The 19,683-nt window shown below is 41.1% G+C and overlaps 1 protein-coding gene across 1 annotated transcript in view; it reads right to left on the bottom strand.

Moving 5' to 3' along the window:
• Positions 1-19,683, bottom strand: part of eys (eyes shut homolog) — a 313,091-nt gene that overhangs the window by 241,694 nt on the left and 51,714 nt on the right. Inside the window, 4 exon segments of the mRNA XM_066660060.1 lie at positions 10,374-10,478; positions 15,733-15,986; positions 17,168-17,331; positions 18,243-18,382. Of these exon segments, the coding sequence (XP_066516157.1) occupies positions 10,374-10,478; positions 15,733-15,986; positions 17,168-17,331; positions 18,243-18,382 (663 nt within the window).

Below are 19,683 nucleotides of genomic sequence, written 5' to 3'. Positions count from 1 at the left end.
CGATGGCGTGAACCACTGTAAAATCATCATTCAGCTGCAGATGGTATTTTCATTTGGCTAGGTGTAGGGCTGAATAAATGATATGAGGCGGGCCGGCCTCTCCATCCTCGTGGCTCGTGGTGAATTACATGCTGATAAATGCCGCTATAATATCAACTAGCTTCTAAGTCATCTTCTTATGTCAGGGTTTAAATATCAGCCTTTTGGGTTCGCTCATATTTTTTATAGTTTGCATTTTCAAAAGAATTTCAAGGAAGAGCTCCGGAGTATGAAATTGTATGAAACCCTCTGAAATTTTTCTTATCCATCTTTTTAAAACCTGCAGAACATTTAGCCTTAGCTTTTGTGATAATCACCACCAAGTCTGTGATATCTGTGTGGAAACCTAAACTGCTCCACAGATGAGTGCCTCATATCAATCAAACTGACAGCTGGCCCTGGGCACTATGACCTTAAGCTCATGTGAAGCAGTTGGCAGCAAAGCATCTAACTACAGATTCAACATTAATGCTGAAATATAGGGTATATCTAGTTTGTCTGCGCTGTGCTACAAAAATGATTCGATGACATCCATGAGAGTTTGTAAGGTCAGGTATTGATGTTTGGATGGCTGGTTCTGGATCAAACACAACACTGCAACTCATGGATGGAGCTCCTTCAGCCCCAAGCTCAAGCTGGGGGCTGCATAACAATCTAGCTTTCCATAAGCACTGGGTATGTTGAGTTTTAACTCATGCAGCTGCTCCAGACTGTCCAATTTTAGTTTTTAGAAGCTTTCCTTCAGAGATTATACAAGGCATCTATTCACAACTGCTTTATTTTATCTTCAACTCTTTACAATGTAAAAACCACAGAAAAACACACATCTACCTACCATTCTGGCTTACACTCTGTTGCACATATTGGTTATGAAACAGTGAATGGGGACGTTCTCTTTGCATGGAAGTGAGAGGAATTTAAGAAGTAATCTGGGCTTTATCCGTAAGCGTTACAAAAGGCAGATTATTAATTTACCATTAAAAGCCAGGTATTAATTTACCATCATTATATCCTGTTTATACCAACATTAAATATGTACCAAACACCTGAACCTTCAGCACTGGAACCTCACAGTTCTATTCTTCATGGTCAGGTTTCTGGTGTACAAGCAGTGGGAAAACTCACGTTCCTGCTATCATGATGAATAACGTCAAAATGAGCTTAAGTACTTTATAGCGCTTGGCGATATAACCTCAAATAAACATCATGATTAATTGGACATTTTACATAATTCACTGACAAGACTTGTATTGTAAATATGGTCAGCTATTAAAGCAGAGATATTTGTTTAAATGTTGCTGGGAGTGGTTAATTTGATCGCTAAAACTTTTTTTTGTTTTTTTAGCTTTTACATTTGACAGATTTATGTTCAGTTTCGTCTTCACTAAATACAAACACATCAAAACCACAGCTTTGTCTTTGATACAAGCTGCTAAGCTGTTTAGGTTCTCCTCCATGATGCTTCCATGTGGCAGACCGGATGGGGCAGAATCACATGACTACATGTATGGTGGTTTTAAGGGGAAAGTACACGAACATAGTGGGGTAGACAATTTTAGGCCGGATTGAAATTCTGAATGTCAATTTCAAATAATTACCAATTAATTGCACAGCCCATGGCGGCACGGTGGCAGCAGTGTCGCAGTCACACAGCTCCAGGGGCCTGGAGGCTGTGGGTTCGATTCCAGCTCCGGGTGACTGTCTGTGAGGAGTTTGGTGTGTTCTCCCTGTGTCTGCGTGGGTTTCCTCCCACAGTCCAAAAACACACGTTGGTAGGTGGATTGGCATCTCTAAAGTGTCCGTAGGTGTGAGTGAATGTGTGTGTGTGTCTGTGTTGCCCTGTGAAGGACTGGCGCCCCCTCCAGGGTGTATTCCCGCCTTTCGCCCAATGATTCCAGGTAGGCTCTGGACCCACCGTGACCCTGAACTGGATAAGCGCTTACAGATAATGAATGAATGAATGAATGCTTAGCACAATACATAATGAACACTAGGAAGCTGCTTAGTTCTCTAAAGCTTTGACTCGTATTTCAGATTTGATCACGATCATACCAGGAGTCCTATATAATTGTCCCTGCATGTAGTAAACCATTCTTCTTCTATTTTCGTCTAGAGCATTTCTGTTGGTCTGTTCTGTTTATTTGTCAAGTCACTGGTGTGGACAATCTTTGTTACAATATGTAAAATGTTGTAAGATATGTAGCCTCAGCTTTCTGCATTGTATCCACTCCTTTGATACAGCCAACACTATTCAGTATATATACACACATGTTGCACCAGTTATAGCAGTAATGCCAGCTGAAAATGTTTGGTCTGCCAAACTATCAGACCAGGCTATAATCACATGTCAGAGTGTCCTTGAGGCCAAACTGTAAAAGCTGGCTGCACACTGACGTGGTTACAGCTTTGAATGATTCAACTGACCTTTCTTGCACATACAGGTAACATTCTGCCCAGGTTCTGTTTTCCTACATTTCAGAGTGAGTTTCTGGCACAAATTTACCAGGCACATTTTCAAAAATCATGCCCCAATCATCACAGTAGTATCTTGGAATAAACACAAACAGAACTGACACAGACATTATATATAGCATAGATTTACCAGGAGGGACATGCTGGAGTCCAATGCTAAGTGTTGGCAAGAGGGGTATAAACCCTCCAGGCACTTGGCTCTGAAACACTAGAGATGTATTCTCTGGACTGATTTAGCCCATCCAATACTTTTGGGACGAGTTAGAGTGATTTGTGATCCAGAACTAATTGTCCAACATCAGTGCCTGACCTCACTAATGTCCTTGTGGCTGAATGCCATAAAATCCTCCCCAGAAAAAATGTTGCTTGCTAAAAGAACAGAGACTAACAGAGTTAATGCAGCAAACAGTGACAATACACTTTTAATACCATTAATGCTATTAAGACCATAATATTAAAGCATTCCTTAAAGCTTAGAAAGAAACCCCACCTCCAGAACTCTGTGAAAGGTTGTGTATCGATCAGTTGATGCTTTATCTATGGCACTACTCCAAAAGGCACCTGTATATTTAACACTACATAACACAACAGACAAACTACTTTCTGTAATGTACCTCTTTCCCCTGGACAAATTTCTCAGGCCTTGCTAACGCCGTTTTCTGGATTCCGACGCCATTTATGGCTGCTTTATGTTTTATTAGGTAAAGATGTGCGTTAGGGCCTGCAGATTTATGAGGCCATCGATCCTTTGCTCTGGCGCTCTACCTGCTGCCTGGTATGCTAATGGGCTGCATCTGCCCAACAGAGCCTAGATCTGATCCATATCACATTTGTCTGGGAGAGCTGGGAACTGGCTGTAAGCCTCTCTGATGGATGAGCGCGTCGATAGCCTTTTGTTATAAATAAAACACAGCCACCAGCAGTAACTAATATTCGCTCGATACATGCGGTAAATAAGGCCCACCAATGCGTGTTGTTCGATAATTGAACAAATTACCACCTTAATAAATGCCCTAGGGGTTCTGTGTCGATAGAGCACAATAAGAACGGAGAATTTGACGCATTATCGAGTATCTTTTGGCCAATCACTCAATAAATATTGAAATAAAATAGGAGTGGACACTGAATAAGAGAATGTCCAGAGCACAAACACAGCTGCTTTTAGCTGATCTATAAAAACAAATCAACTGCTGCTGAGCACTTTGAATATGGTCACGCACTGAATTTACGGTGGATACAGGAGTGTAAGCAGAGATTTTGTTTGCTGTCAAAAATAAGCCATGGTCTTACTCAATAGTGGCAGGATAAACATAAGAAAAATAGCTTTTTTTTGCCTGACATTATATCGTCACATTCACCACATCCTGCTATTTTTGCTTTTGTTTTGTTGTTGATTGTGCATCCATTTTTCTGACATCTGATCTGCAAGAGAGTAGAGGTAAATAAATACTTGCTTCTTCACACACGAGACCAACCCACTGTTTATTTTCTGAAGTGTTGCGCATGCTGGAGGTGAATGCAAACTGTCCAGGTCTGTCACATCAGCTAAGTGAAGTCTCTGCTATTTTCTCTCATGGGGAGAGAAAAACTGCATTCTACGACTCCCGTCCTTGGAGTGCTAAGGCATCATCTGGATCCGACATGCGATCTCCAGGTTCTAGGGCCAGCACTTACTCCACTGCACCATTCGGGAGCCCTTGGCTCCTTTTTCTCTTGCTCACAATATAAATAATCCTAATTACAATGTTGAGATCTGGGCTATGCTCACCAAAGGTACACACTGTGCAAAAGTACTCTCAATGCTACAACAGTGGTATTGATGTTCAACTATTAGAACATGGTACAATTATGTTCAGCAACTAAAGGTAGCGAAGATGTGCCCTTACGGTAGTGCTGGTCGATATAAGCGCAAATCAATATCACGATTAATTGTGCATTTTACCACAATTATGATTAATGAACGATTATTTTGTTTTTGTATATGATCCAGTATTAAAGCTGGAATATGTTTTCTAATGTTGCTGGGAGCTCTTGTTTTTTGAGCTCTATTTCTATTTGGTGTGTGATTGTGATTAATTGCCCAGCCCTACCTTAAGGGTATTATCAAAGTGATAATGAATAGTACCACCATACTGATGCTTGTTCTGAGGGTGTACAGATTTCCGCTGATTAGTTCTTCAACACTACAGCCTTTTCAGCCTATCCGAAAGATATTGGATTCTACTCCAACACTCTAGATAACAGTTCCTCTGCATGAGGGCACTGCCAGGGAGGATTAAGATTGGCATGTATGGTTCATGTATGGTTGCTCCTATTATATAGGTAAAGTTTTTATATGGACACTATACAAACATAATTCACAGCTGAATATATTTACATAAACATAAATGTTTGGCCATACAGTGTATTACTTTTAAGTGAAAATCAAGCCAATTCAGTGCATTCGGTTTATGATAGCAATAATTCTCCCGGCAGCCAAGCGGGGAAGGACAAGCAACCTCAAAAAGACGTGCCTTAGAAACAAATAAATCATCAGGAGCTTGAAACAAATCATCCTTACAGGCTCATGCTGCCTAAAGCTGCTTCTTCCTCCATCATGTATAATGCACCGAGCCATTAATGGACGGCCGGGCGCCTCCGCCAAATCATGGGAGCGGTGTTTAATAACCAATTGTGCGTGCAATTCACTGGGAGGTTAATGTTGCATGAAGGAATGTCATACTTAGCGGGCAGCCTTGTCCAAATGGGACTAAGCTGACCCAACCTAGAGCCGGGAGTTACTTTCATTAGCCCAAAGCACTGGAGCGCCGCACACACACGCCCCCTAACAATGCCATCTTCACTAGCAGGCCACACACACACAACACACAATGCTGGCACAAGCCACTGCTGCTGTTTTCCAAGCGAGATTACCCTGCCTGCATTGTGTATTGGATATAGCTCACATGGGACATTTCATAAATAAGCAAAATCAATAAATAAACAAATCACTTATAATTTGAACCTTCATGTTCAGGGCTGGTCAGAATGGCAAGCAACTATCCATCAATAAGCACAAGCCTGCTGTCCTCAGGCCTCCTCAAATGCTATATCACTTGCATCTCCAAATTAAGAAAGAAGCATGAGAAAGTTTTGCATAATGTAGTATTTCAGCAATAGCATTCACAGCTGGCGCAGCAGGTAGTGTCGCAGTCACACAGCTCCAGGGGCCTGGAGGTTGTGGGTTTGATTCCCGCTCCGGGTGACTGTCTGTGAGGAGTTGGTGTGTTCTCCCTGTGTCTGCGTGGGTTTCCTGCGGGTTCTCCGGTTTCCTCCCACAGTCCAAAAACACATGTTGGTAGGCATCTCTAAAGTGTCCGTAGGTGTGAGTGAATGTGTGTGTGTGTGTCTGTGTTGCCCTATGAAGGTCTGGCGCCCCCTCCAGGGTGTATTCCTGCCTTGCGCCCAATGATTCCAGGTAGGCTCTGGACCCACCGTGACCCTGAATTGGATAAGCGCTTACAGACAATGAATGAATGAATGGATCTTGTATTGTCAGCAAAGAATTAACATTATTTGATATATATCATGCTGGGCAGATGGTTTGTCATTAATGGTAACTATCTTAATTACTGACATTGGTGCTAATTCTCAAACCGACCAAAACATTCAATCACTGAGTTTATGTTTTATATATAAATTAAATTCTATAAATAAATGCCCAATGAATGATAGCTGTAGGGAGTTTGTCCCCTTTTGCTGCAGTATGTGTCTCTACCTTCCTAAGAAGGATTTGCACTAGATTTGATGGCATTTAGCCATGAGAACGAGGTTGGTTACTGGTGACAGGTCACAACACATTCTAGCCAAGAGGAGCTCAATCAGCAGTTTCACTGCTCCACAGTCCAACACAACAGGGCTCCTCTAACCAACACTTGGCATTGAGTACAGCTCCAGAGCATCCCATTATATTTTGACGCTTTTCTGTGGCAATTATACAAGCCGTGTGTGCACCTTAAATATTTAGTGTACAAAGCACATTACCTCTATTGACACACAGTAAATTTCATTCATTACAATGAAATTAGAATGTGTTCGGATGAGCTATCCTTTTAACTCTAACCTTCTGAAGTCATTACACTTACCCGAGGCATGTGAAAGAATATGCTCCTAGTGCTCTACGCACTGCTCCTGGATAAATTAAGGTAATAAAGCCAGAGCCAGTCCATATTTAGTCACAACTTTTTGTCAACGTGCTTAATCTGACAGCGTAATTGACTGCGATGATTACAGAGGAGGCACGACAACACTGCGCAGTTAGCAGAAGAATTAAGAGTGTGAGTATTCCGCCATTGAAAGTGACAGTAAAGCAACATCAACCAGCAAGTCATCTATCAAGCCAATATTCAGAGAGGGCTGTGTTTCAAGCTACATTTGATACCGCCTCGACTACGACCAAACTCATTTGAAAAATAATTAGACGCACGGATCCATACACAAACACACAAAACAGACAGACAGACACACACAAACACACACACAAACACACACTCTCTTGCTGAAGGACTGCCACGATATGAATCTGTGAATCTGTGTGTGACAAACAATTAATCCGAAGGCCCAGACTGTGAATGAGATAGCATATGTCCCAAAGTTTGTAGTTTGGGTAAATGCACACAGATACTGTGCTCTCTATAGAATACTGCAGATGAAATGAGACTGGATACACACTGGAACTTAAACTCACTATGCTCAAATGTCATCAAGTGAAGTATACAATCCCCAAGAGGAGTTCAAGTGATTCACAGTAAATGATCCAACATAAATGCCTAACTTCAAAAATGTTCTTGTGGCCATCAAATCCTCACAAAAAAAAAAAAAAAAAATCTAACCCTATTCCCTTCCCTAAAAAAGTAGGAGACACAACAAAATAACCTTCATTTCAGAAGTAGAATGGATAACTAGGTGTCCGCAGATTCTATAACTTGCACAGATGACAGCACAGGAAAATATGATCATAAAGTAAACATGAATATTCAGAGAAACCGGTGTCTCATGAATAAATAATGAATGTGCTTTGCAGTCTTCACTGTTAATGCATATTAAGAAAGTGTAAAGACTGCGTATTTAAGCCATCACCAGTATTCTCTGACAGTCATTAATTTCTAAGCCCCTTTCACACATTCACAGTAACCTAGAAATGTTCTGGAGTTCACCCCAGAGAAGTTGTATGTGAGAGCGCAAACACCCATAACATTTTTCCCTAGAGCCCTAGAAAAAAAATGTCAGCGCATTCATGAACAGAGCCACTAATGTCCCGGTGTATTCACTGGATGCATGGGCACCACCCCACATCTAAAGCATGCAGAGCATTTCCTGCTGTGAGAATACGTCTTACACAAGATCAGTAATCTGTGATCAGCAGAGCTCTAAAGATGATAAAGTCTTATCACTGGAGTTTGGTATGGCATTGATTATACACAGCTGCAGTATTTACAAAACAGCATCCTATTAAGGATGTTCTGAATATACCCCACTGAATATCTGATTACTCACTGTTAAAGTGTGGACCTGGGATCTAATTATGCACACGCATTTCCAAATGATTCATAAATCTCAATGATTCATACATTGATCCTTTAGTGCCATATTCAAAGCTTATGCACATTAAGCTTTTGCCAAATTATTTCTAATTCCCAATTACTTTGTGCTAACAGTATCATCGCCACATTGTTTAAGAGCTTTATTACACATTTTAGGTTGATTTCTTTTAAACTCCTGCTGTACTGTCGCCAAACACTTCTGGACACCTGCGCATTCAGAACGGAGGGCATTAATAAGCAGTTAATTCACTTTTTGCTGCTGTAACAGCTTCTCATCTACACTACATTCAATGCTGGAAATCTGGAGACAATTGTATGGCATTCAGCCACCAAAGCATTAGCAAGGTCAGGTTCTGATGCTGGTTAATTAGTTTTGGATTGGTTCCTGCCCTCCTACCACCCTCCTCCTCTAAAATGTTACATAGTGCAGTTTCTGCAGTGCTGACCCTGGAGTAGCAATGACAGAGGCTCTATTCTCCTTATTACAGGTCAGTAGTGCATCACAATTACTTTGAAGCTGTAAATGTAAAGGTAAAAATACTACCTAATGTTCCAATAAAGTAGCTGAATTCATTAATTATAAAGGCTGTTAATTATAAATTTCGCCTCAGGTCACTCTCTGGTAGGTGTTCAGTGCAATCTCCCTGCGTCAGCTACCCAGCCACTGTGGATAAGTTTTGTTTGGGTCAGGGAGGTCATTTGGCATAAAAATTGCATAAAGTGGATTGTAGAACATGTGAAGAACACTGAATGATCACTGGATTAGGAACACTTACCTTGTATCTACATCCATTGCCCATTTTATCAGTTCCACTGACCACGAAGGAGTACTTTGTAGTTTTACAATTACAGACTGTATTACCCCTGTTCCTGTGCACACTTTCTTATCCTCATTTCACCCTGCTCTTCGATGGTCAGGACCTCCACAGTATCCCCACAGAGCAGGTACGATTTGGGTGGTGGATCATTCTCAGTGATGTAGTGACACTGACGTGTTGGTGGTGGTGTGTTAACGTGTATTCCGCTGGTATAAATGGATCAGATAAAGCAGTGATGCTGGAGTTTTTAAACACCTCAGTGTAACTGCTAGACTGAGAATAGGCAACCGACCAAAAATATCCAGCTGACAGTGTCCTGTGGGCTGCGTCCTGTGTCCACTGATGAACGGCTTGAGGATGACCAACACAAAATGTTCAGCAACAGATCAGCTACTTTCTGTGACTTTACATCTGCAAGGTGGACCAAAGAGGTGGGTGTGTGTAACAGACAGTGAGTAGAGCTACAAAGTGCTCCTGTATGGTCAGTGAAGCTGAAAAAAATTGAGTGTTGATACAAGGTAAGTGTTCCTAATGTAGTGAACATTCAGTGTATATTTCTGTTCACATATTTGCTATCTCAAGATGGTGTTTTTTGAGAAATCGAAAAACTCTTAGCTATATCAAGAAATAAGATTTCAAGACAGAAATCGCCTTGGCAGGGCACATTAAAGGGTTAAATTGTCATCCTTTTCCTGTGAAATGATTAACGACTGCAGTCCAAATGTTGTGACTCTCAGAAAAGCTCCATCGTTTGGCCATTTTCCAAAAACTAGAACGCATGTGGTTGCCATTTGTCAAGCCAAGCGCCGCGGCTAAAACTCCATCTTTGCTGGGAAACCAAGTCACTCTGATGGACAACGCTGGTGGGTCGCTAGGACAAGGAGAATAATGGAAAAAAAAAAGCTTTAAGTCTGAGAAGGCGGCCTGAGTAAAGGGAAGGCCTTTACGGAAGCCCTTTTCCTGCATTTGTTAACTCTACCAAGGCCTAATCACATTCCACTTACTTAACCCAATTTCCGAGAAGCCAAAAAGATCAAGCGCACCCAAAATCACATCTGGCCCTTAAAATCGCACGAGCCATGGGAACTTCACCCTGACAGGATGCTAGCCTGCTTTCTTTCACCATAGGGACTAAGAGGAGTCCTTTTAACCAAGGGTGGCAAATTTACACTGATGCGTTTGTTTTCTTTTCCCTGAGGTGGGGTGACATTACATCTTTATCATGGATCGGAGAGTGAGGAAAAATGTTCCTAGGAAAAATACATCTGTACAACCTCATAAGTACGTCCTTTCAAATGGAAGCTGCGGCACCATCACTTACACATACATGATGCTGCATTTTTCAAAAGTGAAGCCCTCCCATACTGAGCTCAGTCAGTCTGAGACATTGATCATATGTTAGCATGACGTGTACATATCTCAGAAACATGATTAGTGGAAGAGTCTGGTGGACGGTACTTACCCGCCGGACAGATACAAATGTAGCCATTGATTAGATCCACACATGACCCTCCATTAAGGCAAGGCATGGACCAGCAGTCGTAAGTATTCTCTGAGCAGGTCCGACCTGGGGGTGCAAAAACAAAGGGAGATTGTCCTTTTGGTCAGAATAACGTGTGCTGTTGTCTACTCAGAAAATGCATTCTAGCTTTCTACAAACACCTTAGAGTCTAAACTAAACGAAAATACTGAACTCTTAAAAGTTACAATGGCTTGTTAAGTGTATGTACAAAGCTGCAGTACAAGTGTATTATTGTCATTAAACATACAAAAAGTATAAGTGTAACTTTAAAAAGGTACAAGTGCTTTTAGAGTCCAGTTGTGTTTCCTAAATGTAAATTGTATTTTCTTCTCTGGAGAAACAAAGAACAAAATAAAAGTCTTGGAGTGTATGAATCTACAATTAGGGTACCACCACAGTGACCAATTTTCTGAAAGGGTATGATTCAGCGCTGCTATCTGTAGCAAAGTATATTTTAGCTCAAGTGTAGTGTGGAGTTTGTATAACCTTAATGAAAGTCCGGTGTGAGCTGATCAAGTTGAGATCAAGGGATGTCTTTCCGGGAATTATTTGGGCGACTAGGACGGCAGTGTTGAAACAGGTGGTCCTCAGATTGTGTGCTCAAAACCCACCTTGGCTGACTCTCTTAGAAATTTAGTATGTTCTCCCATTACCTCATACCTCGCTACCAAAAAAGCCACAGTGTAAATGGCCCAAAGAGGAGACACAAATATGGCTGTCTCTCAATTCACATCTACAAACCGGATTCCAAAAAAGTTGGGACACTAAACAAATTGTGAATAAAAACTGAATGCAATGATGTGGAGGTGCCAACACCTAATATTTTATTCAGAATAGAACACAAATCACAGATCAAAATTTAAACTGAGAGAATGTATCATTTTAAGGGAAAAATATGTTGTTTCAAAATTTCATGGCATCAACAAATCCCAAAAATGTTGGGACAAGGCCATTTTCTTACCACTGTGTGGCATCCCCCCTTCTTCTTACAACACTCAGACGTCTGGGGACAGAGGAGACCAGTTTCTGAAGTTTAGAAATAGGAATGCTCTCCCATTCATGTCTAATACAGGCCTCTCACTGTTCAATCGTCTTGGGCCTTCTTTGTCACACCTTCCTCTTTATGATGCGCCAAATGTTCTCTATAGGTGAAAGATCTGGACTGCAGGCTAAACATTTCAGTCCCCGGATCCTTCTCCTACGTAGCCATGATGTTGTGATTGCTGCAGAATGTGGTCTGGCATTATCTTGTTGAAAAATGCAGAGTCTTCCCAGAAAGAGATGACGTCTAGATGGGAGCATATGTTGTTCTAGAACCTGAACATAGTTCTCTGCATTAATGGTGCCTTTCCAGACATGCAAGCTGCCCATGCCACAAGCACTCATGCAACCCCATACCATCAGTGATGCAGGCTTCTGAACGGAGCGTTGATAACAACTTGGGTTATCCTTGTCCTCTCTGGTCCGGATGACATGGCGTCCCAGTGTTCCATAAAGAACTTCAAATCGTGACTCATCTGACCACAGAACAGTCTTCCATTTTGCCACATTCCATTTTAAAAGACCCCTGGCCCAGTTCAAACGTCTGAGCTTGTGGAGCTTGCTTAGAAATGGCTTCCTCTTTGCACTGTAGAGTTTCAGCTGGCAACGGCGGATTGCATGGTGGATTGTGTTCACTGACAATGATTTCTGGAAGTATTCCTGAGCCCATTCTGTTATTTCCTTGACAGTGGCATTCCTGTTTGAGGTGCAGTGACGTTTAAGGGCCCGGAGATCACGAGCATCCAGTACAGTTTTACGGCCTTGACCCTTACGCACAGCAATTGTTCCAGATTCTCTGAATCTTTTGATGATGTTATGCACGGTTGATGATGATAACTGAAAAGCCTTTGCTATTTTACACTGGGTAACACCATTCTGGTATTACTGCTTTCTTTCTGCACAACAATGGTGGAATTGGTGATCCTCTTACCATCTTGGCTTCAGAGAGACACTGACACTCTGAGAAGCTCTTTTTATACCCAATCATGTTGTCAATTGACCTAATTAGTGTTAATTGGTCTTCCAGCTGTTCTTTATATGATCAATCTCCTTTTTTAAGCCACTTATTGCTACTTGTCCCAACTTTTTGGGGATTTGTTAACAGTGTGAAATTTTGAATCAACATATTTTTCCTTTAAAATGTTACATTTACTCAGATTAAACTTTTGATCTGTCGTCTATGTTCTATTACGAATAAAATATTGACATTTGCCATCTTCACATCACTGCATTCAGTTTTTATTCACAATTTGTTTAGTGTCCCAACTTTTTTGGAATCCTGTTTGTACATACACTATACCCTAAGTAGTTCATTTCAGATTGTATGGAAGTACAGCTTCAAAACCCAAACATACGTAGTGCACTTCATAGGGTGTTAGGGGCCATTTGGAATTCGACATTTTAATTTTTTTTTTTTTTTAAATAATGCTGCCAATTTGCAGCATTCACATTAAAGCTCTCCAGAAGTGTTGAAACGGCTCTTCATGGTGCAGAGGTATATTACAGTTCACATGAAACAGATACATATTAAAAAGTTATTTTAATATTTAGTGTAAGGCAAGGCCATGCAAGTATATTTATAGAGCACCTTTCATACAAAAGCATTTCAAAGTGCTTTACAGGAGAAACATTTAAATTAAAAGCCAAAAAATTCCAATAAAACAATTACATAAAAAGAGTAAAATGACTAAATGATTAAAAATGATTAAAACAATTTAAAATGATACAATAAAAGAAAAGAACTAAAGTGTCGTTACAGAATAAAAGTGCAGAGTGTTTTAAACCGAGCTGTAGCTGCTCAAACAGGAATGTTTTAAGTCTTGATTTAAAAGAGTCTAAAGTTGGGGCTCTTCTAATGTTCTCAGTCGGCTGGTTCCATTTATGAGCGGCACAGGGAGCTAAACGCTGCCTCTCCATGTTTAGTTTTGACCTGAGGCAGGACTAACGCACTAGCTCCTAAAGATCTGAGAGCTCTGCTCGGCTCATATCTCTGTAGGAGATCTGATAAATACGCTGGTCCTACCCCATTAAGGCATTTATAGACCTGTAATAACACCTTAAAGTCTATTCTGTAACAGACTGGTTTCCATCTCTTCTTTTGCTCCGAGTGAGAACTCTAGCAGCTGCTTTTTGAATCAGCTGAAGCTGTTTAATGGTCTTTTTTGGAAGTCCAGCTAAGAGACCATTACAGTAATCAATCCTGCTAGAAATAAAAGCACAGATACGTTACTCCAGGTCTCGTTTAGTCAGTGGGGAAGTGGCATTAACATCAAGTGCACATTAACATTTTTACTTATGCTTTGAATAAGTAAATAATTGTTAAACCAATGGTCACTAACTTCCTGTAGATACATCTCAGCTTCCGTTTATGTATTATTCATTCATTCATTCATTCATTCATTATCTGTAAGCACTTATCCAGTTGAGGGTCGCGGTGGGTCCAGAGCCTACCTGGAATCATTGGGCGCAAGGCGGGAATACACCCTGGAGGGGGCGCCAGTCCTTCACAGGGCAACACACACTCACACACTCACACCTACGGACACTTTTGAGTCGCCAATCCACCTACCAACTTGTGGACTGTGGGAGGAAACCGGAGCACCCGGAAGAAACCCACGCGGACACAGGGAGAACACACCAAAACCTCAGTAGCTCTACAAACCACCTCATTCTGGTGGCAGGTTCTTTGAAGGAGCACTGAATAGTGGCAGCAGGTGTGGTCAATTAGAGGCAGATCTCCAGAAGGCAGCTTGGTGACCACTACCCTTCACCAGGAGTATGTTCCTAAAGGATTCAAAGGCTTTCTCCCTGTTGCTGTTATTCATTAAATTGGTGCAAAGTGAGTGTGTATTCGACAGTGCTGGATGATGTACAAACCTTCATCGCCTGATTCATGAATCATTTGTACAACATTGAAACAAGCACAGCTGGAGATCCAGCTTCAGTGTGTAAAATCATGCGCCACCTGCCTATGCCTAATTTACATATCATTTACATTAAGCACGCCCCTCTAAGATGATTTATACACTGTATTGGTGTAGTGTTTTAGATGCTTACTTTGGCTATGCTATTTTTTCTGGGCGTGCAAGTGTTGTTTTCAAAGCCTGTAATTCAAAGCCCTTACGTCCGCACTGGCATCTGGATTTAAATAATTTTTACTCACCCTCAAGAAAACAAATGTACAAAAAATACTCTGTATGAACGACACGCAAATGAAGAGCATATTTGCATCTTTTCTACAAAAACAAACCTTATCACGGTGCTTTCATTCCCTCTGTATTTGCTGAAAAAACAATAACTCATTTATTAACTTACTGCTGCCATAATTACATTTATTAGCTTGTGTCTGTCATAATTACGGTTGTTATAATGTGTCATCACCGTAATTACGCTTTCTCTCTAATCCGTGTGAACGCGAAGAACGCGCTGAGTCTCAGAGCTTTGGACATCCATTCAATTTAACACAAATGAAAAAGAAACAAATATTTGACACTTCTGAACTTACGATTATCCAGAGCCCCTCTATTATGACAGAAAGCAGAATTAACAGCAGTGATCTCTTCATGTGTTGTTTTGGTTTTAAGGTCAGGTCAGGGCTCCAATAATATGGACAAAAGATATGACTGGAGGCCGCGTGGCCGAAACGACCTCATCCTACTCTCACACTTTAAATGGGTAAGGAGCCGTGGCGTGGAATGCTGAATGTGCCTTTAGACCATGGTTTTAGGCCACAGTGTGCATGTTCCATTTTAAGCACAGGTTAAATATGAAAATAAAGCCATATTAAATAATTGTCATATTTCTAGTACAAAGGTATATTAATATTTTAAGAAATATTGCCCTTTCTTGAGGATAATATCATCAACTTTAAGAATTAAAAAAGAAATTGCAGGAATATGAGCCTATATTTCAATAATAAAGTCAAAGTTGTGAGAAGGAAGCACCATTATTTCCTGAAATAGTCACTAAAATAGTCTGTAAGTTGCAAAAGCAAAGCAGCAATATTCAGCTGCTAAAATTAAATATAATATAATTAATATGAATATAATTCAGGCTGGCGTAACATCACCAGATATTTATATAGAAATACCAAAAAATAACATTTTTTTTCAGTTAAAACAGCCATAATAGTGGCAAATATTTCAGATAACCCCCTCATATGTAGATTACTGCACTAACGTAAATGTAGCTTAAGCTACCACCTTCATTTCTGACGTCATTCCCTCCCAGATGTCTGAACTGGAACTGCGGCACTCACCTTCAAATCCAGAGGCGCAGAGGCACCAGTAACTGGCGACAGCATCCACACAAGTACCACCATTGGCACAAGGAGAACTCCTACATTCATCAGATTCAATTTCACACAACGGCCCCTCGTAACCTGGAGCGCATCTACAGCTGTAGTTATGTCTCTGGTCCAAGCAGAAGCCATGCTCTGAGCACTGATGGCCAATGCAATGGTCAATGTTCGACTCACAGTGGACCCCGGTGTATCCATAGTCACACTGACAACTGCGAGTGCATAAAAACAAATATAGATATATGTAAATATGCATGTGAGGAATGTGAAGCCACCATTGCTTCTTTACAACATGTGAAAAACACCAAAGAACAGCTGAACATGCTTGGAGGAGAATGCTAACTGCCCAGATCTATTCCATCATCTATAAGACATTTATTAGCTAGTAGAATCACATACAAATTGATGAAAAAAGGCATAGAGATAAATTAAACAGCGGGATCTCTCAAAGAGATGAGAGCAATTTGCTTTGTGTTTATTGTGGAGGCGTTTCAACTGTCGCAGTTTTGTCTAAACCTGGCACGTACCTGAACTACATTTGGATCAGAGTGAAGCATGCTGTGTTCACATACAATACCACTTCTCACATGCTTAAAAACCCCCCAGAAGCCATATATATATATATATATATATATATATATATATATATATATATATATATATATATATATATATATATATATCACAGAAAAATCTTGCTTTTATTTTTTTAATTATTGAACTTTTTTTTTCTGGCTACCTTTATTTAAACGAACTGAGAGGCTCAAACAAAGGTCAACACACAGAATCAGCTTCTAAGTTGTGGCAGAAATTCCTCAAGGCAAAGAAAAGCTGGAGAAAAGACAAACTTTAGCAACTTCTTATGGATGTCTGGATCCTTCTGAAGCCTGCAGTGATAAATTTGCTCCAGCCAGAAACTTTAAGAGAAAGATTAATCACTTCCCCCCCATGTATCACTTCAGTATATCTGCAACAGACTGCAGTAACACCACTCCTTATCACTTCAGCATGAGTAAGCAGGCTGAAACGCTGTAGGCTGAATGGGTGGTCACTTGTTCTGTGTTCATGGTTGTGACATCACAACCATCATTAGTTAAAAACGGGACTTTGCAGATTAGTTCCTACAGTTCATTCTTGACTTTCACTGACGGAAGAGTTAAATTTTTTGTTGTTTGTTTATTTGTTTGTGTTTTTTTTTTAAAGAGGGCACCTTATGCCATTTTTTCACAACAGAACGACTTCCTATAAATGATAATGAGCCACTACACACCTGGCCCAATTTTGCTTAGTTCTCTTTCTTCTCTGCTCTTGATTTCTCATTTTTACAATTTGCCCTTTGCAGGTGGCTTTGTGGTCTAAATATACGCCTTGTATATTTTTACCGTCCACTCACCTGTATCCACCAACTTCATCTACGCAAGTGGCTCCGTGCTGACACCGGTGCTGGACACACTCATTGATATTGTCCAGGCAGTTTGGGCCTGTCCAGCCAGGTGCACAGACGCAACTGAATCTGCTGCCGCTGCTGTAAAAACACTGTCCCCCATTGGCACACGGCTGTTGAAATCAGAGAGAACTATCAATATTCAATTACCCCCGATCATATACCAAAATGCCTTATTTAAATATGCCCATGTATGCAGATCTGATTTGGTGACAACACAGATGTTTTAATTAAAGATGCTGAATATTCATGGGAAGCTGATGTTTTCAAATTGTTATTATTATTGGCAGAGGTTATTGACATGATTAAAACTCCCTTGACTGATTGAGAGCTCACCCACATACACACACACACAATCACACACAGACAATCACAGAACGATTCCCTCAAGGGTGTGATTTTATTCCAGGAACCAATATTTGCTCACCATAACACAGTCTACCTCTTTTTAGTCCAGATGTTTTCATACGTGTCTGAACGCTGCATCTTTAAGGCAATCTGTTAATGGCCTGGCATTTGCATATGAAATACCAATGCTGATTAATGGTAACGGTTCAGACCGCTTTAAAGGGCAATTACCACAGAGGCGATATCAATACATCACTGTGCTCTGCCGTCCTAGGACAGCCTTGAAAACCAAACCTCAAGATGCATAGGAACAAAAATACCACATTTTACCTAGTGTTTCTTCATGTTAAGTCAAAGTTTTTAAGTGAAAACCAGTTGAGGAAGCAAGAATCTATGGGCAGGAAATTCACAAAGCTTTACAAGGCTTTTTTGGTGTGGTTACTAGGTATGTAGCGCCAGATGATAATAAGAAAGTTCAGTATCACACCTCTGTGATAATAGCCATTGAACAGCATAGTGGATAACATTAGCTGTGTTGTCTAGGGTTTCAGTTCAATGACAAGGCAGTGAAGCTAGAATGTACGCCTCTACTTTTGGTTTATGTGTCTTAACCTTGGTCTGGTCACTGTGCTTACCCTTCACTGACATGTTAGGTGTTCTAGCCAAGTTCACCCACCTTTATGGTGTGGGGACATGGCCTGCGACATGAATAGCGGAGGTCCTCAGGTGCATCCACACACACCATTCCAGCTGGACAGGTAACATTCAGCAGAGTGCAGGCATTCACGTCCACCTCACAGTTTGGCCCGGTGAATCCTAGACAGCAAGGGAAATGTAAACAGTTGAACAGCTCAGAGAATGAGTAAAGGACTAAATGGATATTAGATTCAATAAGGAAATAAACAGGGGCGGCACGGTGGCGCAGCAGGTAGTGTCGCAGTCACACAGCTCCAAGGGCCTGGAGGTTGTGGGTTCGATTCCCGCTCCGGGTGACTGTCTGTGAGGAGTTGGTGTGTTCTCCCTGTGTCCGTGTGGGTTTCCTCCGGGTGCTCCGGTTTCCTCCCACAGTCCAAAAACACACGTTGCAGGTGGATTGGCGACTCGAAAGTGTCCGTAGGTGTGTATGTGTTGCCCTGTGAAGGACTGGCGCCCCCTCCAGGGTGTATTACCGCCTTGCGCCCAATGATTCCAGGTAGGCTCTGGACCCCCCGCGACCCTAAATTGGATAAGCGGTTACAGATAATGGATGGATGGAAATAAACAGGCGTTGGGAAAAATGCAGAGGTTAAGATACTCTCCGTGTTGCTAAGTTGCAAATTTTAATTTCTCTAACCCTTCGATCAGTGTGCTGCAGTCGAGAAATGGGGCTGAAGATCAGAACTGGTTCAGTGTGTGATTGAACGAACTCTACTTGAACTCGACTAAGCTGGGAAGAGTCTAGGGCATTAACCTTGCATCAAACAATCATCAGCCATTTTCTCCAAAGATTCTTCTTCACGTTATGAAATTGCAATTGGAGTGACACCAAATGGCTGGGGGTGGAGATTTGTACTAAAGGCCTATCCACTTCTATGGACAATAAGCAGGTTCATTCAGGGACTACAAAGCAATTTGATTTGAGTTGCACTTTACAGAAAAAAAAAAAAAAAACAATAAATCACTTGTTTGTTGCTTTTCATTGCAGTTAAAAATGATTTGCTGCCACTTTAAGAAGCTGGTAATCATTGAATGTGACTTCTGAAGGAGCTCTGGTCTGTCAACCTGGTACCACCTGACAATCACCCAGTGAAGAAAATGCAGCAGGCAGATGGACTTGGTAAGAAGTTGAAAGGCTTTTTGCACAGAGGCCAGGCCAGGTCTTAGAAAGTCAGACTGACACATTTGACGTAAAAAAAAAAACATAATTTTCTTATCAGTAAGGTGGGGAGAATGTAAGTGCAGACATGAACAGTGCATAGACAAATGTATGGAAAAGCTGAAAAATATGTTAAACCCGCCTCTTCTACTGGATCATTCAAAAGGACAACTGTTCTCTGAATGATTAGATCTGTACATATCGGATCTGTGGCAATGAGAGTCTGTCGGAACCACCAGATCAGATTTCAAGTGACTTTTAC

This window comes from Hoplias malabaricus, chromosome 2 (genome assembly GCF_029633855.1).
Source record: "Hoplias malabaricus isolate fHopMal1 chromosome 2, fHopMal1.hap1, whole genome shotgun sequence".
Taxonomy (NCBI): Eukaryota; Metazoa; Chordata; class Actinopteri; order Characiformes; family Erythrinidae; genus Hoplias; species Hoplias malabaricus.
Note: the sequence above shows the minus strand (reverse complement) of the source record. Positions and strands in the feature narration are given on the sequence as shown.